Source organism: Dendronephthya gigantea, unplaced genomic scaffold, assembly GCF_004324835.1.
Source record: "Dendronephthya gigantea isolate DGI-Jeju-01 unplaced genomic scaffold, DenGig_1.0 000035F, whole genome shotgun sequence".
In the NCBI taxonomy this organism is placed as follows: domain Eukaryota; kingdom Metazoa; phylum Cnidaria; class Anthozoa; order Malacalcyonacea; family Nephtheidae; genus Dendronephthya; species Dendronephthya gigantea.
Window position 1 is genome coordinate 1,075,414 of NW_021163045.1, and position 22,520 is coordinate 1,097,933.

The window sequence follows — 22,520 nt, forward strand, 5'->3', positions numbered from 1 at the left end:
AACAAAGGCACCACGGAAGGACGGTGCTCTTGTCCATAACATTTGTCTGGCTCATATACAGTCTATATGTTTCGTGAAAGCACAGAATGGGAAAGAAGCAATTGTGGGTAAATTTTCAAACATTCCAGGATTCCCAATATTCACTATGATCTTGGATTACGAATAGCAGTTCAGTCAAAACACTGAAGCCCATTTCTCATTTGTAATTGTTGTGAGCGTGTTAACTGTAGACAATAGACAAACTCAGACAATTGTTTTTATGCCTTGGTGAGAAAGATCATTTCAATTTTCACAACAATTATGACAAGAGAACTTAATTCAATCCAAAAACTGCAGCATGGTGCATGCTGTAATTTAATGTAACTCCTCTGTGACAAAGTATTGCCAGTTACAAGCATCTATTGCAAGTTACCAGAACTATTCACAAGCAAGGGAGCATGGATTAATAAGTAGGTTTTAAAATATTTATTCAGTTTGGTGATTCATCTTAGTTATCTGTGCAGGTGTGTGGTGCGAGACATTGTTTTGCATATAAAACAAAACACTATATTTACACAAATTTAGAATCCTCAGAATTTAGAATCCTCAGAATTTGGAAACTTAAAGTTTAAGCATGTCTAGAAAGAATGGCTATAATGTAGTTACGAAAGTCGATTGTACAAACATACACATTATTTATTTTTACCCAGATGTGCGTTTTTATTTACAGATTTCCTAGCGATGTAAAATGACATCTTATATTACATTGGTGCAATTTCCAAGAAAAAATAAATAGTAATCATATCCTGTAGCTGTCATCCATAACATTCCCTTGGGTTGAGCAAATAAAATAATTCAATATTAGCAATTCCCACGATTACGGAAAGATTTAAAATAGTTCATGTATAGCTAAGCGTCCGTCTTGATCCTCTTACTTGGTGTTGTGTATTCTCCTGCATTTTGGGGACCATCAACGCCATCAATATTTACAAAAGGGTCTACGAGTGTGTTGGAATCGTGTTCCTGTTCAAGTAGGGAATCACTGGGGAGTGGAGATGTACTCAACAAGGTGTCTGTTGTCGAAATCAATGCCGTAGCTGTGTCTGTATTGAAAAGGCCGCTGTTTGTTTGTTTTTCCATGTTATGGACTATAGGAAGGTAGGTATAATTTAGCATTGATATAATGGGTTTATATTCAATATAGGCTTATAATGACATGACATTTATACTTAAACATTTGGCTTTGCTTTCACATACTTTGTTGGTCAAGCATGACATTTTGTTGCTTGAGATCTTCAATGTCTGTCTGTTTAATAATAAGTATGAAATCAAAATCGATATTCAACTTTATAAATACACCATAAAAGATGGTATTGTTTGAATGGCAAATGCTTCGCGTCAATTGGATGAGCATCTTTACCTGATGAGAGTGGTTTTTTCTTCTCATGTAATTGATGTAGTCTGTTGCCTTGTTCAGAATTTGCGCTCTTGATGCCTGAAGTAATAAACAAATCTCTAAATCAATGTGGTTGGCCAATCCTTGGATAAATGGAATATATATTGCAACCAAGATGACAATTGGTTGATGTTAAATTTCTAAGGTAGGTTTGATGCAAATTGCCAACTGAACAACTGTCAGTACTCTTACTGAGAAGTAATATTGTGTGATGTAAAGGTCTGTTCACACTATCCAATTTTGTTGGATCCAATTCACTTTTGATGGATGTTTTGTAGTCTGTTGTCTTATGATGTTTATGGGCAGCAAATGCACTGAAGCCAATGCAATACTGCTTTATCAATAACAGACTATATTCCATATGTCAGAAGTGAATTGGATCCAACAAAGTTCAAGTGTGTGAGCAGAGACTTAGAGCATCAGAAACCTTGAAACAAATCAATTGACAAGGTTTTTACAACTTGTTACAAGTTGTTGGCTTTTTAAATTAAACTTGCTGTGAAACAAGTTTAATTAAACATGTAGATAGCATGATTGATGAATGCATGTATCCTGTCATTCAGAAACTTGTCTCTTTAAGTACATTTTATGAGAGGTCTAATCTTAGGCTAACCCACACACACTACCTGTTAATAAATAATGAAATGCCAACACAGGTGTTTTCAACTATAATATCCGTATCTACTAATGTTCTTTAAAATGCAGGCAGAATCAATATAAGTACACTTTGATGGGGTCAATTTAATATTATACCACACCGCCTCAAGGTTGAAACTTTATCAATTCTGAGATTAAAACTATTGTGATACGACAGCGGGTCATGGTTGAACGAACTTCTATTTTAGAATGCAAGAAAATCCAAAAAATTCCGCCTTTTAACAATTCCTACATAATAATTGAAATCGTCTATAAGAGTCTGGCCCATTTATTAAACCGAAAGAAAAGTTTCGAGTAATAATAACAGGAAATTGGCACAAGTCTAAACGTGAACTTGTATTTATTATATAAATAGCCATGATATTCGCAGTCGAATTTTCCCCGAACAGTACTTGTATAAACGTGTACAAAATACTTTCAATTTTAAAATTTCAACTCAGCACTTTTTCTCTCCCGAGATGGTCTGTGTATTTTATTATTTTTTTTAATTTATATGATACCGGCTCCCAAATATTGCGACTACCGGGGAAAGCGTGCTTTTATATTTGCGAAAGTCTAGAAATATAAGCGAGGTATTGTCAGAGGGCTTAACAAAGCGTTGACAGACACTTTCAAAGCATTTGCAACAGTGTAGTATATTTTGAATCGAAATGACTTCAAAGTTTGTATGTTATTAACTCTTCAGAGCGATAGAAAGAGGAGGTTTGAGCATTTTACAAGTATATACTTCTAGAAACAAACGAACGCAGGTCACAGTATGTAGCCGAAACAAAACACCAACCTTTTCCCCGTGAAGGGAAGGAACAGAATCTCGAAGATGACAAAAGCTGTCTTTTATATGATCTCGTCTCTTTCTTTCCAACGCATTGTGGTGTGCTCGTTTGTCTGCCTGGAATTCAACAAGAAAAATTTTAATATCAAAACACGTTTGAAGTTGCAGCTTTCGGTATTAGCGTGAACGGCATGAAAATACAAATTACGAGCTGATACAAAATTCAATTGTGTTCGGAAATTCTTTCTCGATTTTAATGGAAATACACAAAGACATTAAGGCACCGTCGATGTAAGTCGTGCCAAAGTTTCGAACAAAATCAACACGAAATTGACAAGTTTTCGTGAGCAATATTTTGGACACGTGTCATGCACAAATCCCATGTGCATTCGATAAAAACAAAAGCATTTGAATTCACCTGTGTTAAAAATTGGGTCGGTTGTTGGTCTTCTGTCGCTTCCTAGGTGAAGAATAGCAAGCTAACAATCAGATCTGAAAGTGGGGAGAAAATCTGGGTTAAAAACGCGCCATTACCTCGTCCGATTCAACGTCTATATTTTCCTCGTCAGACATGACTTCGAAATGTTTCGCGTAAACAAACGTTAACTTCCCAAAACCTCGTGTTGTGTTTTCGAGCACGTGCTTGCGACGTACACGCACTCTGGCCAATCAGCGACCGCATCGAGTCCACGTGACCTTGCTCAATCACGCAACTTTGGTGCGGAGCCAACCTTGACCCGCATTTAGATCTCAAAATATGACCTTGAAATTGCTGCTTTATGGTCTGTATACTTTGCGTAATGCAATTATCAAACGTGTCCTTTCTTGCCCCCATTGTTTGGAAACGGGGCGCTCGAACATTCTAAAACACGGCCAATAACGCCATATGAATATTTCCAAAGTCAGTTGATATGTAACTATAAATATGGGCGATTCCCTAACAATTACGATTATTACTAGTCCGCGCCTTCTTTGCCACGATAATAAGTTATATATTACCACGTTATCATTTCAATATTTACCAGATTTGCGGAAGCACTTTCCGATTGTTTATAATAAAACTGAAGTTTGCGTCAAAACAATCTTCCTGCGCCAAAACACGAATATTCGTGTTGAAGCGCGCAGTATAAAATTCGCAAACAAGACGATCCGTAAATGCATCAAATGCGCAAAATGTACAAATTGTCGATACAATAAAGTACTTGTTTTACCGTAATTTGCGTGAGTGACGACGTTTTGCAGGAAACGCTAGAAAGTGTTGGGGAAAGTTACGTGAATTTGTTTTACGAAATACATCCAAAAAATGGAGAGGGAGCAAAACAGAATTGTAAGTTATAAAAGTTTTGTAATAGTATTGATAGTGATATGTACTGTTAGAACAGTCTAGACTAGTTTATTGGCCTGTGTCGAAGTGTCAAGCGGGTGTCACAATGTCTGCTAACGCGTGCTCACGCTAGGCTCATGCGTTGCCACGCGGGAGCTGTCAGCATTTTACGCGCTATTTGAGCGCGAAAAACCGCGAAGTGAATTTTAAATTTATGTCGGAAAGTCTCGTGCTTGGACAGTTGGCATATATTGTGCATGTGTTTTGTTCAACATTCTTGAGAAAATTTTTGCCATTTCTTCGCTACGTTGCAGTGAAATTTAGCTAGCAATACAGCGTAAAAGTCAAACTGGTGTTATTCTTTTAATAACAACGCTTTAAAATGGAGTCAATGGACGAGCAAGCCAATGTAAATAACTCCGCAGGTGAGTGCTTCAAATTTGACCATGTGTCTCGAAGAATTTGTCATTTTTACCTGTAAAAGTAGTGAGACTCAGCAGTATTTTGAGCAGCAACCATTTGGAAGTCTTCCGTGTCTTGAACGGCCAACTAAATGATTTTTCGACTAATTTTTCCCCAGAATGTTCTGGAGATTATCGTGACTCTGACGAGCTTGCAAGTCTTAAGAAGCAGGTCAGAGATCAAGGAGACGAAATCCTTGTTCTTAAATCATCTTTGGCTGATGCTTTGAGAAGACTGCAAGTATTGGAGGAACGGAAGCCAGCGAGTGGTAAATATTTGTACTATGTTTTGTATTGTACAAAACTTTAAAATATGTTCACACAGACATACTATGAAATATGATAATAAGTTCATGTTGCCATTTAAACATGACCCTTATTGAATTTAGGATTATTCCATACACGGGCTTTTAAATAAACAACTTGAATATCATTTATTTTATAATTACCAAGATGAGTTTCAGTCAATCGTTTATATTTTGCCATGCAAAGAAGAGAAACCTTTAACATTTTCAAGATCCTGTTAAATTGTGTTAATTTATAATGAAGTTGCTAATTAGCAGTTCTAATCAGTCTACATACAGTTGAATGACATTCTAATTACTTAAATAAATAAATCCTTAAATAAATCCTGCCTTGATCCTGAGAGGGCAGGTTTTGGCCATTGTGATGGAAATTCATGTTCAGTTACGTATTTGGATTGCTCTACTATGGCAAAGGGATGGATTGTTTTATTATTATTAAAAAGGTTTTTGGCCTGATGAATTATGCAAATATCTAGATAATAGCTTCCGAGGTCTGGTTGAAAATTTCAAACAGATGTAAGCAAGACTTGACTAAATTAAATATTCACAGGGTAGAATTATTATGGGCTGTGTCGACAAATTTGTGTTGGGAAAATAGACATAGAATGCACCAAATAACTCTGACCTTTCAATGTATAAGTGGTGCAATTAAATGAGCTCTTAAAGTTTGTTTATTCATGAGATATATTTGGCATGACCTCTTCAGGATAGAAATGTACATGTCTATTGTTCTATGCTACTTGTGTTAGAACACTGTTAATAGAATATATATGATTTAGAGACTACATAAGAGTACAATAGTACAATTAATAGAACTCATTAACTATGTCGGAGAACATTTATGCAAAAAATTGTTCCTTATTTTCACGTGTCTATTGTATTTTGAACAAATAAACTAATAGTAAGGTCTGAATTAACATGTTGTTCAAGTCACAGTGGAGGAGCTAAGCCAAGCCATTGCTATTGGTTATTTGGGCAAAAATACAATAGACATGTGACGATAAGGAACCATTTTTTGCATAAACCTGGACAATAACATAGATAATGAGTTGTATTGTATTTCCATGTAGTCTCCAAACCATGTATATTCTAATAACTGTGGTTAGAAGTACTGAAATAGATTAAAGATACAATTTGTACATTGTTAAAAGTTTAATTGAATTGCGCCACTAACATACTAGACTCAGATTATACATAAATTAAAAGGGGGTGAAGATGATCGATATTTATTTAAATGTAGCTTAGTTTGTTTGACTTTGTTTCAAAGCAATCTTTTGAAATGGTTTTGGTATACATATGACCTTAATGCGACTGCACCCAAATTACATTATAAATATTTGCTCAAGTAGAAAATTACTCAGTTGATGCATATTCTAGCCAATAATTATTCTTTTGGATGTGTATAAAGTTACCTAGCTAATGTAAGACGTAAAAGTATATAAAGATACATTGGCAAAGTACCATTGTCAAAATTTGTTTTTAACTAGTTTAACATTTTGTTTTGCAGCTTCTGGAAAACCTAAAAGGCCCAATTCAACATCAGCTCTTGGAGACCATGTACGTTTTTTCTATTTTGCCTATGATATTAGACAAAGTACCTTTCTTCTGAACAATTTAGTATATCTCATCTGGCCATTTTATTTTAAGACCCCATTCAAGTATGCTAGTCAAAGTAAGAAGTCTGGGAAATCACCAACAAATAGCTTTGCATCAACACCAAGACCTCCATCATCGAAGCACAGCGCTTCTGATTCTGCAAGCAGGTAAACGTGCAACCATTTTATATGCTGTTCTTTTGTATGGCCATATGGTACTATATTCTTTTGTAATTATTTCAGGAAGGGGTCATCTATCAGGAGAAAAACTAGCAATAGGTAATTCTTTCTCAATTGACCATTTAAATAATTATAAAGCTTTGTGTAGTATGTACCCAGGTGCTTCCCTAAAAAAGGTTGAATTGAGTTTACTATAGAGACAAATGGCTTAAAATAGCAAGTACCTACAACTGCTTCCATCTGCTATTGCATCCTCCTCAAACAGTGCTACATGTGTGCTTGCTATTGTTATACATCCATTGATTTTTGTAAGAAGCTGGTTGCAAGTTCGATTTTTGGAAAATACCTGTAGTTGCACCTAGAGTAGCTATTTTTTTGTTGTTTCGTTTTGTCTAATACCATAAAATGTATTGCAGTGGCTTATCAAAAGAAGAACAAGCTGAACGAGGTAATGCACTTGAGACGTTTATTAATCAAGTTCTAAATACTTGGATATTTTGCTACGCTGCATGTTCTTGGATGCTTTTCAAATAGAAAGTATTAAATAGAAATGTATACATAAGATTAGTATAAACTTTTATATATGTCAAATGAATTAGTAGACTTTGTGAAAATATTGTTAATGGCCCTCTATAGATGCAGTTGCTATGAAATTCCAGCTGCGTGGTAGGACATTGAATTTTTATCCGCCAAGTAATTTTGATGAATCGTCTCATTCTGGAGATGCTCCTGATGTGAAGTTACTATTGGAATGGGTGTATCCTTAATAATAGAATTATATAATCACTATGGCTGGCAATTGCTACCTGGAGCCGGTTGCTCAAAAGCCGGTTAGCTTAACCCTGGGTTAACTCAAATTTTCACATTAATTTTTTTAACTGTTCGTTTATGAAGTTGAACTTGTTTTTTCATTTGAAACAAACAGTGCACATATGCAGAAGCACATTAACCATAACAGCGGAGCATAATTTAACTCAGGGTTAGCACTAACTGCTAAATTTGAACAACCAACCCTGGTCAAGCACTTAAACCGTTACAAAGGCTATCAAGCTAATGGTTAAAAAAGATAATAGGCTCCACTATTTATTTCTTTACAAACATGTTTTCATAAAAAAAAATTTAATGAATCTTGCACTGGAGGTAATAGTGATCGAGCAATTATATTGACCTTAATGTCATATTAGGCATGGTTACCGTGGAAAAGACTGTCGCAACAATCTCTATTGCTTGCCATCCAGTGAGATTGTGTATAACACAGCTGCTGTTGTAGTAATATACAACCCAACAACCAAGACCCAGCGACACTATACTGAACACACTGATGATGTCAAATGGTAACTTAATTTGGTTAAATTCCTATACTGTGTATACCTATATATACATTCCTATATGCATGTCAACCATACCCCCTATAATTCCTATATACACATCAACTGGCCACACCGCCTATAAATCTATGTCTGCTGTGAATTAACACCTATCACCCACAAAGTCCTCTTGACAATTAGCAAATTATTTCGTAATGCTCATGTAAATTATGTATCATAGCCTCGCTCTGCATCCAAACAAAGAGATTATTGCAAGTGGTCAAGTTGCAGGACATGCAAAGAAGGAAGGCAAGGTAATATACCAGAGAGTAGGAGACACAATCCAAATCTCTTCAAAGTTGAATCTTAGTGAAGATAGCTTCCCCTAATTGTGATTATAACCAACCAGAAACATACTTTCTTCCACTTCAACTACTAAAACATTGGTGTGTAATTGTAAAGACTTTATTTTGTCAATGGCAAGCAGAGGAAGTATATATATTCATTACGGTTTCATTTTATATGTTTGTAGCCGCATATTCGGATCTGGAACATCACCTCCCTGCAAACACTCAAAGTAGTTGGTTTGGGATCATTTCAAAGGGGATTATCTTGTGTGGCATTTTCAGTTGAAGTAAGTCAGATGAACCTTAGTAGCCTTAATTCACGGGCAATAGCATGAAGGCTCTGGGTACATCATTCGAATGATCCTAATACACAGCTATATCAACCAGTATAACTGCAGTATAACAACCAGTTATAGCACCCTTGTGTCGTCAGTTTTCAATGCAGCTATGTCAATTGTCAACCATAATCAGTTTTTTTCTGAATGTAATTTTCTGCGTCCCAGGATGGTGGTGCTCATGTGGTTGGTGTGGATGATGGAAATGATCACAATTTATCCATCTGGGAATGGGAAAACAAGAAAAAAGTAACTGAAGCTAAAGTACGTGTATATTTGAAATCTTAATATCTGGTACATTAGGCGCGCATCACGCGTCCATCATATTAGCTAATTGCCAAATGCCAATGAATGATTATCTGATCATTTGATCTTCTCTAGGGAGGTAATGAGCCAGTCTTGGCTGTGGATTTCTACCCGGGTGATTCAAAGCGTCTGGTCACGTGTGGCAAGTCCCACATCGCATTCTGGAAACTGAACGATGAAAAAAAACTCGAAAAGAAAATGGGCGTTTTTGAGGTAACTGCCTGGTGATTGATCAGCAATGTATCAATGAAAATCGTCATTCTTGCTTCAAATTTTGTCTCAAACAAATCATCAGTGTTGCATCGTACGTTTTCGTAACAAATATGCAATGATTCATTCAACTTTTCTACAATGCTCTCATATATATTATTAATGTTTCATTTCAGAAACACGCTAAACCAAAGTATGTGTTGTGTTTTGCATTTGGACAAAATGGGCAGGTGATTTCTGGTGATTCAAATGGCAATATCTTCATTTGGGCAAACGGTATGTTTGTCACGATCCAAATTATTGTACAAATAGTGCATGGCTAGTGAGTTTCGCTAAAATTTTAACAATATTCAATCGTTTGTAAGTTTAGTCTTTTTATATTTACTTTTATGTGGTGTTTAGAGGGCAACCAAATCACACAAGAAATAACAGCTGCTCACGAGGTATGGAAGAGAGCTTCGCCGGTTAAATTGCTACCTGCTTTTTATCTTTGGCTCTAGCAACGCATTCAACTTTGCTATCTGAATAAAACAGTTACAAATTTCCATACAAGCAATCCGAATTTATTAACGAAGTCAAGTTAATCTTAATAGTAAACCTATTTTCCCAACCTTAACCCTAGCACTAACCCAAATCTTAATTCTAACCGCTAATTCTATCCGTTAATCCTATCTGATTTAGGGGCCAATCTTCTCTATCGAATCATTTGAGGATGGAGCGTTTCTCTCCGGTGGAGGCAAGGATAGGAAAGTCTTCCTGTGGGACAGCAATTACAACAAGTCTGAGAAACAGTTAGAGGTAAATTTTGATTAGTAGCCGAGATTGGGGCGTAACGAGCGAGATATATAGAATTGATAATGGCATGAATCTAGTTTATTTTTCGGGATAGAACTGTTTTTTTGCGAAATATGATGGGTTCTCTGTAGCTAACTAACTGAATTGACTGTCTCAAATGAGTCTTCTCTCAGTCAGTTTTCCTGGATCAACTTTCCGTTAAAGCAAGTCGTGCTCCCTTTAGATTCCAGAGGAAAGTGGTACAGTAAGATCTGCTATCTTGGGTCCCAATGATGACGAAGAACGATCCGTCGTGGTTGGAACAACGAAAAACTGCATCCTTCAAGGAAAATTTATAGAAGAAAGCAATCAATTTCAGTGCTTGACAAAGGTAACTAGATCATTTGATGCAAACAACATTTGATTTAAGAACTTTCAATCCATGCAAGCTGGTTGATCGCGTATCATATCGTTGTATGTTCAGTGATGACCATCGCTTATATTCCAGGGTCATTCTGAGGAAACGTGGGGTCTGTGCGTCCATCCTTCTAAGCCAATATTTGTGACATGTGGTTATGATAAGATGTTGTATGTTTGGAACAGCGAGGATAAGTCTTTGGTCTGGTCTCAGCCGCTGGAGGTTTGTGATTGTGAAATACAGAAATTTGATACTAAAAGTAGTATTCAGAGTTGGGCGGTTTGTCAGTATGTGTCGCTAAGAAACCCCTCTCTTCTATTTTATCCCCTATAATATAAGCAGAGAAAACGTTTCTGACACACCCCATAAAGAATCGTCTCTGACACACCCCAACAAAAAACCGTGACATGACAGCTAGGAATCGTCCATTTTAGGGCTAGTTCACTTGTTTGATTTTTGATTCAAGCTATCGTCAATGAATGTCTTAGGGTGCTCTTCAGTCAGTATGTTTTCATCCCAATGGTAATTTCCTGGCAGTCGCATCTCAGAACAATAAGTTCCACATTCTTGACGCTGATACTGGAGAGGAATTCTACACCTGTGAGATTGGTTCAGAACAACATGACTGCATAAAGTATTCTCCTGGTAAATTTTTCGACCACCTTATTTTATTATATATATATGTATATATTTAACTTCCTTACTCCTGTAGTAACACTGGATCAATAAGACACAATGCTTACTGGGCTTCTAGGAAGAACAGTTTAGAACTGATAGAACTATTCATTATAAATAAAGTTAGTTTGGTTTAGGTTTCCTCCTGTATAGTAACACTGGGTCAATAAGAGATAATCTTTACTGGGCTTCTAGGAAGAACAGTTTAGAACTGATAGAACTATTGAGTGTAAATAAAGTTAGTTTAGTTTAGGTTTCCTTCTGTAGTAACACGGGATCAATAAGAGATTATCCTTACAGCACTTTTAGAAAGAATAGTTTAGAACTGATAGAGCTATCCAGCATACATAAGGTTTGGTTAGTCTGCGTTTCCTCCTGTAGTAACACTGGATCAATGAGAGATGATCCTTACTGGATCTGCAAAAGGAATAGTTTAGAACTATGAAGCTATCCATGCAGTATAAAGAAAATATTTTAGTGAAGATTTCCATCTATAATAGGACTAAACAGAATATAGTAACCAACCCTGCATGGATGTTATATATTTCATTTGACCAAAGCAGCTAATGTATATATTCGTATCATCTTTAGATGGATGTTATCTAGCGGTTGGCTCTCACGACAACTTTATCTATTTGTTTACTGTGAGCGAGGATGGCAAGCAGTATAAAAAACATGGACGACTGTCCGGTCATTCTAGTTACATAACGCATCTTGACTGGTCCAAGGACAGCCAACATTTGCAAAGCAATTCTGGAGACTACGAGATCTTATACTGTAAGTGAAATCGAGGTTTCTTTTCAGGACAACATTTTTGAACTGATATAGAAGACCAGCAAGGAATTGGTTTTCTGTTGGGTTTAATTGACCTGGGGCTGGTTGTATCAAGCCTGTTTAACTTCAACGGTGGATAAGTCAAAACTAAATATCACTCTTACGTCTCTTTTGAATGAGTCAACTTGAATTATACACTGAATATGTAGTTGTGAACAGTAACTTTGTACTGATTAAGGTTAGAAACATTTAGTTCGCTTGTTGAATAAAACGATAGATGTGCTTTCTATTTTGAACTTAACCACCGTTTAAGCTAAACGGGCTTGGTACAACTGGCCCCTGATGCAAAGAAGTATGTTTCTTACTTGCAATCAAGGAAGGGTAGTTTATATTTTTGCTGTTTTGCAGTCACATAATTGAGTTGTGAATTTGGAATCGATAATATGATCCAGGAGGAGGAAGTATGATATCCTATCTCATTTTTAGGGCAGGCAAAAGATTGCAAACAAGTTTCATCAGGATTTTCAATGAGAGATACCGAGTGGGATTCTTGGTCTTGTGTGCTGGGGTTCCCTGTGCGAGGTAGGCAATATTGCAATAAAAGGTTCACTATCATCACAAGTCTCGTGTTAGTACTCTGTACATTAGAGAGGCGTTTTGAAGCTGCGAAACTAAATAAATAGCCAATTTACGTTGAAATAAATTCTCGTGCTAATTTGCTTAGGAATGTGGCCAGAGGGCGCTGATGGAACTGATATCAATACGTGCATTAGATCACATAGTTCTCAGTACCTCGTCAGCGGTGATGATTCAGGCTGTTTGAATATGTTTACGTATCCTTGCTCGAAGCCAAAGGTAAGCTTTTCCATACCTTATCATCAATATAAGCCAGTTGTTTCTGTGAGTTCTGTGAAAAATCGCAAACCTACTCTTGTCATCTGCTAAATCAGTTTCCCATTGGGAAATTTCGACAATGATTTAAGGCTAGTTTCCACTCAGGAGAAATCTCTTTTGGATCGGAACGGACAGGAAAATTTCCTTGGTCGGTGAGTTCTCAGGCGGTGTTTATACAAAGGAAACTTTCCTGTCCTAACTGATCCAAAGGAGAATTTTCCTGAGTGGAAACCAGCCTTGAGTCAGAGCTGAGAATATGAATGTCATGACACAGGTCTAATTTTCAGATCAGTGGACCCCCATACATATCTGTATTTTTTCTCCGTTCTAGTCCACGCCAAATGTTGCCCACGGTCATAGTTCCCATGTTACCGCCGTACGTTTCCTAGCAACGGATTCTTATGTCGTCAGCACCGGAGGCAAGGATAATACCGTCATGCAATGGAGGCTCGAAAGATAAGTATTCTACCTCATTCCTGTTAGCAAATATTGATGAAATGGTCGTATCTCGTAGACAAATGCTTTGAATATATTAGCTCAGCCCTGGGAAAGGGGATAAATAGTTTATTAGATTTACATTGTTAAAATTTATTTACATCGCGCGGTACTTGCATTAATAGCTCGTAGTATAGTTATTACAGTCTTCATTATAACTAACACGTATATATATAATGACTAAATGAACTATGCTCTATTTATCTTCGGCAAGTCGTATACAACAGTCGTAAAAACATACCCTATAGTTTCTTCAAATTTTGTTGGATTGCCTAGACGAAAAATTTTTGGGACAATGTAAGAGGCATGTTTGCTGGTTCTCAATCTCATTCAACAAATTAATGCGCGTAGATAGTTTCCAAATAAATATTGTTTTGTTCCAAAATGTTTAATGATGGACTATGTTGAGGTTTTACAATAACCAAAGCTCGCGAGTTATTCAAAGGTCGGTGCGCGCAGTTGCAAGGATAACGGGAATTTAGATTAAAACGTCGAGTACCGCTTGATAAAGTGTTGAACTGGCATAGTGGTGAAGGTTAAAGTGAAACATTCAATACAGCGTTGTAAAGCAAGATATGGTAGACTATATTTGGACTAGTGTTTGGTAGCAAACAGCTCTGCAGTCAGCTAGACTATCAGTATTGCATGCAGTGATCAACTGAAGTTGGGGAAGGTTGACACTTGACAGTAAAAAGCAAAGACATACTACTCTACTCGGGCTAATATTGGTGGCAACTCCTGCACTGAGCAGTTAATATTGGACACGACAGGCAGGCATCAGTGGCAATGGCCAGCCCTCGGTTGGACTTTCAACGTCAACAGGCAAACATACCCCAAAACACTAGTATTTCCACCTTAGGGATTGCTTGGAGAATTCCGACAAATTAACTTACCCCTAAACGCTTTTCCAAACGAAGACAACGATCTTCCAGATCGTTCTTCAAACGTTCAATTTCCTCGCTTAGTTTTTCCTGTTTGAAAAGAATGATAAACTTCAGCGCAAAGTATCGACTGTGGAAAAAGAGATTATGGTTTCAAAGTAGAAAGGTTCCCTCGTGCCAATATTGACATAAAAGAACACTTTAATCTGGTCACACTGAAATCGGTATGGTAGATAAAGTTGATTTCAATATACACTTGCCTTCCTTAATTTCTCCTTTTCCAAGGATTCTTTCAAACGCTGCTTGATTGCCTGTCGTGTTTCTAGTTTTGAAGCGGTTTTTGTTCTTATCCCATCAACGTTCTCTTTCTGATCGGCCTGCTTTGGGACCACGCCACAATCTTGCTGATTTTCTTAAAATGCGGAATTGAAAATGTGACGTTTACGCGCGTGTTTACACATTCACATACGCCAGGCTGAGAATTGTATATACAACAAATATAGCATTGTGTGCATGAAAGAATCTTACCTGGCAAATCTGCCGATGGTTCCATGGTTTTAGCAGGGGTGTGAACTTCAATTTCATTACTCTCCGGGAACGTTGTTTCCAACTCATCATCTACATCTAAAGTGCTTGTTTCTTCAGCTCTCTTTAACGCATTCTCAGCATTTTCTGCACTGTTTATCAAGGATGGATTTTGGTCCAAGGTCCCCTTGATTTGTCGAGGAGGATTACATCGGTCTATGCAAGAAGACTCTTGTCCGTTTATTTGGTCAATCAAATCATCACCTTGCTTGGGCCCGGAAGCCTCTTCATCTTTTTTCCGTCCGCCCGTGTTTTCTGTCTGCGTAATATACTCCTCGGTAGATCTGGAAAAGATTATGTAACATGGGGCAAATGTTTCATCGCACATTGAAGAAGGACTTCCTTTTGAAGTTTTAAACCGCATACGAGACAGTGAAATCAACTAAAGGCAATGCAATAGTACTACTTTATCAAAAACAGACTACATGCCATACGTCAAAAGTGAATACTTCACGAACCGTTCAGGTGTGTCCTGAGTTGCTTCCATCATTTCCTCCGAACATTCCTCAGCATATTCCCTATTGGATCCCAGTGCTATTTTAGGAGGTCTGCGTGCTTTCCACCATCGTTGTATTTTCCTTGAAGCAGCCGTGGTCATCCGTTCTCCACTCCTACCGCCGTTGATTTGAAGGTAATTTACACATTCCGCATGCTTGTTCATCCGCGCCAGGTCAAGCGGTGTTAGGAACTTGTAGAGTCCGTTCTTTAAGGTATGTAAAAATGATCCAATGTTTGGCATGTTTCGCCAAGAAAAGTTGCCGTAAGGGACTTAGGGAAACATTTTGAGAGATAGTTTTAAGAGGATTTGTGGTTCAGGGAAAATCAAGCTAAATATGTATATACATCATCAGCAGTTGGCCGATAATCCCATCTGCTCCTGGTTAGAGCATAAAGTATACAATTCTGGTCGAGTTTCTATCTTGAATACTTGGCGTTTTGCCTTATAGCTTATCCTGGTGGTCTGATAAATGAGCTAGTTTGCCTGGAAGGGACATAGTTTGCTAGTTTGCCTTGCCTATCAACTATGAACCCTCTGGTATTTATCGTCATCAGAGCGAAATGGATAAAAATCATTTGATAGTTTTCTCAGTAGAAAGCTATGGCACTGATCAAATAATTATACGACAGTCAAAAAATTTGTTTTGCCTTCATTACCTTACACTGTGTATTAATGCAGTTGATATCAGCACCTCCTTTTAACAGGCATTCACACACAGCAATTGATCCTACCGAGGCGCAAAGATGTAGTGGTGTAAGGCCTTGGTTATTGCGTACATCAACCTCGCATCGACTTGTAATGATGTGCTTCACAATATCTATAAGATGGAACAAAGCAGATTATCAACTATGAAGAACTCGGAATTTTTGCCGACCAGAATCTTCATTCGCTTCTATTCATCAAGTTATCTCGTTAACTGACTTGAATTACAGACACACACACAAGGAATCAGATATCAGGACATAATTTCTGAAAAACCATCAGTAGTACTTGAAGTTTCCATGGACTTACCTAATCGTTGAAACAAGGCAGCCTCGTGTAACGGGAGGTCGCCGGCGTTGTTTCTGTGTTCAAGCGAACCCTGGTGGTGAACAAGCTCCTGTAATACCTCAATTAGTCCTTTAGATGAGGCTAGGTGCGCTGCACTGTTGGAGAACATATAAAATGAGCTTAGAAACGTCACACGATTACAACTCGTCGTTCTTAAGATGTTTTTAAAACAGTTGCCAGACTGTTTTCAGTCAGCTATCAAAGCTATTGAAGTGAATACTCAGTTTCTGACATTTTGTGACACAAGATTAGCGCCTGGATTCTAAAAGCTCAGTCACACCACTCAAGCTAATTGAGTTGGGGGGATTGCAATGTTCTCATAACGTTTTCATGGCGGTATTTTCACGCGAATGAAGGATTGATTTTTTGTATTTTACCTTACCATCCCCTAATCTTTGCATTGATTAAGAAATAATCTTTCTCATTGATCACTAATAATAAACAATTATTGAATGAGGTTGAGCAGGATATGAGGAATTATTAAGGCCGAGGTTTGTGTTATCTGCCGAAGCCGAAGGCTGAGGCGGATAACACAAACCGAGGCCTTGATAATTCCTCATATCCTGCGAGAACCGAATTCAATAATTGTTTTATTATTTATTTGCAAAAATTGAACCTTTCCTTTGATGAAGCCATTCGTATTTTCCCGCTTTTAGGTTTTGGCACAAGCCGCATAAATTAGCGTGACGTCATACCGTGCAATAATTTTTTTCATATCTGACGAAGTGACGTCAAACGTGCAATAATTTTTTTCATATCCGACGAAGTGACGTCACTGTCCAAATTTGGGCAGCTGCCGAGCGGATATGACGATTTCGCCAACAGCTGCTGGCCAATCAAAACTCTTGACTCATTTTCAATAAATAATAACAAAATTTATATGTCACACTGAGTGAGTGTGAGTGAGCTTTTTGATTGCAGGCAAAGGTTTTGTGAAGAATTGCAAGAAGGCAGACAACTTCTTCAATGGTGATTCCAAGCTATATGAAGACCTTTCTCAAAATGATCTTTGCTCTGGAGATTTTCTTAAATAATTTATGTAATCTATTGCAAAGGAGATAGAAAACGTAGTTACATTAAATTTACAAGTCATCTGACTGGAGCTCTATTCTTTATGTGTTGAACGAATTCTATTAAATATGCTCGCCTTCATATTTTTGTCACGATCTATTTGCAGTATGGATCAAAATTCGTGTCCCCTGAGGGTACGTTTTTCTACAGCTCTTGTTTTATTCCAAGTCGGTTGTCAAGTTTTTGTTAAAGGCCGTTTTACACGTGCAAGGCAAAATTATAACAATAAAAAACCACTGGATCATAGTAAAAAAATGGCTGTTGTCAACTTTTCAGTCTTAAGATATTTGTGTTTGTTTACCTATTGCCCTTTGCGTCTCTGTGGTTTGGCAAAGCCTTATGTTGCAATAAAAGTTTTGCACACTGAACATGTCTTGTGATGATGGCATTAAATAACGGCGTGTATCCATATTTGTCCTCGATGTTCATATCTGCCCCGCATTTCGTGATCAGAACTCGGATACATTCCTCGTGGCCATGACTCGCGGCAATGTGCAGAGCTGAAGAAGGCAAATGAAAAGTTAAGTACTTCTGGATTTGTGGGGAAACCTGGATTGAAACCAAGAATTGAACCAAAACTATTGTTTATATACTGGGTAACTTTGTCGATTCCAAACCACTCTTTCTATAGAGTTAGCAAAAGATATTTTTAAGGCTGGGCTATATTGTACCTGTGTGTCCATCATTGCACCTCGAGTTCACGGGAGATCCATTTTCAACCATTGATACACATACAGTTGGGTTCCCTGAAGAAGTGAGACCTCTGTTGTATTCTTTTAAAACTGTAAATTACCAAGCGCCAGTTCCCAATCCTAGTTCGCATAGTCCAGTTTCAAATTACGTACAACTGCTTTCATACTTGCTGTCTTTTGTTTGCGCTGGGATTATTATATAGCTCGGTGGCATGGACGCTGATTGTCACAGACCGCAATATAGTTCTGGACCACTGGTTTGGACACACTTCTGGCAAATCAATGAATGGGCTACCCAGGGTTTACCTACCGTAATTAGCTGCCCAATGAAGCGGCAAGCGACCGTTTCGATCAGCCAACGACGTAGACGCGCCAAACTTTAGCAGTTGCTTGATTATGACGTCATCATCTTGTGAGCCCGCATTGATAGCATAGTGCAGCGGTGTTGCACCTGAAACGTCCTGACAGTTGACCAGTGAACCACTATTGAGGAGGGTCAGCACACAGTCCGTATGACCATAGTCTAAATGGAATTAAGGTCGTAACATATCCACTTGGACTAAAATACGTGATGGCAACAGATTGCAGGAAAAATTGATGTCTTTGATTTCGCCTATGAAAATGTACTTAGAAATGTACAAATTTTGGGAATTTAACAGCGTTATTTTTTACATTTTATAACGTTTTGCAGTTAAACTTTGGCTATACTTATTTCTAAGATGTTCCTTCCACTGGTTCCTTCTAGTTGTTGTGTCGCATTCCATGATCTTTCTTGGGCCAAAATTTAGTTCTCAATAGCAGGAATTAAAAAATTTAGTTCTCAATACATTGAATTTTTTATGTATCTTTCGGTAATTTGTTGGTCTAATTACTAACTTCATATCTACTGAAACAAATTGAAACACAGCTGTCTCGTTTAAATTAGACACACGCCTAATATAATATGGGTCAATATCACAGCATGTATCAATAAAAACAATATCGTAACTGACGCAGTTCTGCTAAGTTGATAAGAATATCCCAGAATATTCTGTAAATATATTTGGGCAATGTTTGAATTGAGTTCTTAGTATGAAAACAAAATTATCATATAAAAAGTAATCTCCATATAAGAGCGTTTGTTTTTCAACTTTAATTACCACTTCACAATCGCTGAGTCATTTCCATAAACACACTGATTTGAGACATGAGACCATTGAGTAATCACGAACCATGACTATCAGAACGATTTGTTTGTAACAGAACACACGCAAGTATTTCTACAAAAATGTCGTACGTATTTAGCGCCCGACATATGCCTACAGCCGGTGGAAGCCAGTCTAAACCGATAGTATTTGTGATTGGAAGCAGTGGGAATGTCGGCAAAGCCACGATAAATGCACTCTCTATTAATTTCGGACGAAAGTTAGACATCCGAGCTGGTGTGAGACGACCAGAGTCTGTTTCAGATTTCAAGCATCTCACTGGAGTTACCGTTGTAAAAGCCGAGATGGGTCAGTGCGAAGCGCTTTTGGGATTATTCAAAGGGGTTAAGGCTTTGTTGATTGTGACACCAGGCACAGGAAATCGCGCGGAGTTGGTTGGAAAAACCGCAGAGGCAGCCAAAAGCGCTGGGGTGGATTATATTGTCGTTATCAGCGGTACGACAGCCGAAAAACCGGACACGATTTTGGGAAAACAGCTATGCGAAGTCGAACAGGCTGTTACAAGCCTCGAAGTGCCTTTCGTTATCTTACGTTTACCGTGGTTTATGGAAAGTTATTTCAAATATAAGGACAGCATAAAAGCAGACTTAATGTTTCACGCCCCTGTCGACGGCGGGAAAGAGTTTCAAGTCGTATGCATGGACGATGCGGGCTCGGCAGCCGCCGTCGTTTTGGCCTCGCCCGAGAAGCACGCTGGAAAGATCTACACGCTCGTCAGCGATCGGAACACCTTCGAGCAAGTGTCGGCGGCTCTGACGCGTGCGCTGAGCAGGGAGATTACATACGTGAGAATGTCCTACGAGGAAACAAGACAAAGTCTGCAAAATGCTGGTGTACCGGAGCTGTTTATCGAAGGGCTGTTGGAGTTTTATCAGACAATCGATTCTGGGGAGGCTCAAGCGTTCGGAGGGGATGAGCATTTTAAGGAAATTACCGGAAAGAATCCAACCAAATTACTCACGTGGATGAACCGTTTTGCAAGCGCGTTCAAATGACCTCCGTATATGAATGTTGTGTCAGATGATGGCACAGATAATGGTCTGCGCACAGGCTGTCCCCCCCTGATGTCACCAGAGGGGTGGTGCCCAGTTTGCGAGTTGACTAGTCAGTTGTATTCACTGTTATATACTAAGACTGAATAGAATACTAAGATTGAATTTAGGATTAAGATTAAGATTGAATTTAGGATTAAGATTAAGATTGAATTTAGGACTAAGATTAAGATTGAATTTAGGATTGCACGTTTTAATTGTGGGTTTTTTAAGTGTCGAATTTTGGACTATCTACAAGTCTCTCGGCTATGAGAAAGATGTGTAAACATATTTTGTAAATTAGTTTGAAGTAGTAGTTTCGAAATAAACACCGACATAATAATGGAAGCGTCTTTTTATATCTTCGACACATCTCTTAACATATATGGTATATCAGTATCAATGCTTGTGTCATTTGTGCCAAGTGACTGTTTGTGCCTTAGCCGGAAAAATCAGCAATATATCGAGACGCGAATTATGCTAAATACATGATAACATGCTACGTAATCTTTGAAGAATTTCCCACAGTGAACATAGTTGCCCAGTAACATGCGATACACCCCATGCGGGGTAACTCTTATTATCCAGTTGAAACAAAACTTACCAACAGCAAAATGCAAGGCAGTATGGCCGTTGTTATCAACCGTTTCAAGATCTGTTTTGAACTCCAACAAAATCTTCAATGCATCAATGTTGTTTTCTGTAACCACAATATGCAGCGCTGTTAAAGAATCTTCGTTTCTCTTCTCGATAATCTCCGGAAATAGTTCGCACAGCCATCGGATGCTTGAAAGATAGTTGGAAGATAACAGTCGATGAAAGAGTTTCAATTTAACCGTTTCTCCTTTTTTCATCTGTAAATCAGATGGAATATAAATGAGTTGTTTCGAGCAAGTTGTTTCCCAGGGCTCAACCTGAATTATGGTTGGGTGTCTCGGATTTCTATGTGGAGTTTTCGGCAAAGTTGACTGAATTGCCGACAACGCTCTGATATATGGTTCCCTGCATCCAACCTGTACCTGACTTAACAGTTAATACCTACCTAATATCTACTCGTTTGCATTCATGAAAAGACGAAAATTGCAGGGAGGAATATAAGGAAGTTTAGTATAACACCGACCTCTTTATAATAGTATATTAGTTTGTAAACTAATATTGTAATATATACAAGTAGCCGTAGTAATTAGGTAGAGTTATCTCGGAGTACTGTCTGTGTTACAGGTGAACTAACCATTGTGCTTCCATACATTTGATCACCATTCACATGTTCGTTTCCTTGTCCTGACTCTTTGGCGAATGACGCGCAGATAACTAGTATCCAGTCTTCCTTGTCAATGACGCGGTCCAACACTGCGCTATCGAGTTGCGCTCCGTGTTGTATCAACAGCCTTAAAATTTCCAACTGCTGCAGCTCTGCCGCGTAATTCGCAGCAGTTTTGCCCGATGCGTCGCGTAGATTAACGTCAATATTGCGCTTGATCAAAATTTTGCATATTGCGCGAAATTCGCCCCCGATAACTGGTGTCCATTTCGTTCCCGAACGCTTTACGCAATGGATCAATAGCGATTCACCTTCGTCGTTTTGAATGTTGATATTCAGCGTTGGATGACGTTCCAGTATGTCTGTGAATTCTGCCATGTCGCCGATGTGAATGGCTCTGAATATATATTCATTGTCTACCTTGTTCGACATGATGGTATATCACGCTCAGACGAGCTGTTGTTTGAAATTCCTGTCTGGTAAAGGTTTTGATATTCGATACGGTTTATATTAAGTGCGCCCAATATTTATAAAATGATATAACTAGCACAAATCCAAGGTCATTTCCGCTCTGATAAAACTTGTGCATGTCCCGTTTTGTTTATGTGTGTTCCTTGCTCCTTAATGAGAAATTGGTGAGCGGAAAGAATGATAAAATAGTTTATTCAATAGTTTGAAAAGGTAAGCAATAGTACGATGGCTCACGTCTTCTCCGTGTAAAATTATGCATCGATGTTACGTGAAAACTAATCTGCTCGGTAGAAATTTAGCGCTCTTCTCCGTATAAGTGCGTTTTAAGGCGGATTTCCACTTACAGCGAAATCGTTCGCTAGCGAAATATTTGCATATTTTCTTTTGAATTTTAGCAGTATAAATAAATTAGTTCGACTTGACTGTTCTCAATTCAAAAGAAAATATGCAAATATTTCGCTAGCGAACGATTTCGCTGTAAGTGGAAATCCGCCTTTAGGAAGCCATTTT

The 22,520-nt window shown here is 38.0% G+C and overlaps 4 protein-coding genes across 5 annotated transcripts; 2 read left to right on the forward strand and 2 right to left on the reverse strand.

The window, feature by feature from the left end:
• Nucleotides 1-441: 441 nt before the first annotated feature.
• Nucleotides 442-3,699, reverse strand: LOC114525600 (protein max-like). Its single transcript, XM_028546987.1, has 8 exons — nt 3,680-3,699; nt 3,399-3,525; nt 3,283-3,324; nt 2,874-2,981; nt 1,400-1,474; nt 1,237-1,285; nt 915-1,127; nt 442-810 (listed from the first exon to the last, which is right to left on the reverse strand). Exons 1-8 carry the CDS (start codon nt 3,697-3,699, stop codon nt 779-781), a joined length of 666 nt encoding a protein of 221 aa, XP_028402788.1. The 3' UTR covers nt 442-778.
• A 680-nt stretch (nt 3,700-4,379) lies between these two features.
• Nucleotides 4,380-13,335, forward strand: LOC114525827 (echinoderm microtubule-associated protein-like 2). The gene is made up of 22 exons (XM_028547272.1): nt 4,380-4,613; nt 4,769-4,918; nt 6,462-6,511; nt 6,602-6,717; nt 6,793-6,828; nt 7,146-7,177; nt 7,366-7,486; nt 7,914-8,063; nt 8,278-8,350; nt 8,569-8,670; nt 8,887-8,982; nt 9,100-9,237; nt 9,411-9,510; nt 9,637-9,677; nt 9,916-10,032; nt 10,253-10,399; nt 10,517-10,648; nt 10,915-11,071; nt 11,693-11,878; nt 12,362-12,457; nt 12,600-12,730; nt 13,101-13,335. The coding sequence occupies exons 1-22, from the start codon at nt 4,571-4,573 to the stop codon at nt 13,227-13,229; spliced, it is 2,343 nt and encodes a 780-aa protein (XP_028403073.1). The 5' UTR covers nt 4,380-4,570; the 3' UTR covers nt 13,230-13,335.
• A 125-nt stretch (nt 13,336-13,460) lies between these two features.
• On the reverse strand, nt 13,461-22,303 carry LOC114525828 (putative ankyrin repeat protein RF_0381). Of its 2 annotated transcripts, XM_028547274.1 has the most exons (10): nt 21,510-22,303; nt 20,883-21,064; nt 18,353-18,565; nt 16,241-18,096; nt 15,886-16,046; nt 15,189-15,433; nt 14,674-15,014; nt 14,406-14,557; nt 14,158-14,235; nt 13,461-13,536 (listed from the first exon to the last, which is right to left on the reverse strand). In XM_028547274.1, the coding sequence occupies exons 4-10, from the start codon at nt 16,386-16,388 to the stop codon at nt 13,507-13,509; spliced, it is 1,155 nt and encodes a 384-aa protein (XP_028403075.1). In that variant the 5' UTR covers nt 16,389-18,096; nt 18,353-18,565; nt 20,883-21,064; nt 21,510-22,303; the 3' UTR covers nt 13,461-13,506. The 2 variants fall into 2 exon arrangements, with proteins under 2 accessions (XP_028403075.1, XP_028403074.1); XM_028547273.1 differs by lacking the exons at nt 13,461-13,536; nt 14,158-14,235; nt 14,406-14,557; ... (1 more) ...; nt 15,189-15,433; nt 15,886-16,046 and having other exon boundaries at nt 16,395-17,850; nt 18,022-18,096; nt 20,883-21,132.
• On the forward strand, nt 19,234-20,257 carry LOC114525829. The gene has a single exon (XM_028547275.1). The coding sequence runs from the start codon at nt 19,310-19,312 to the stop codon at nt 20,240-20,242; it is 933 nt and encodes a 310-aa protein (XP_028403076.1). The 5' UTR covers nt 19,234-19,309; the 3' UTR covers nt 20,243-20,257.
• Nucleotides 22,304-22,520: the final 217 nt, after the last annotated feature.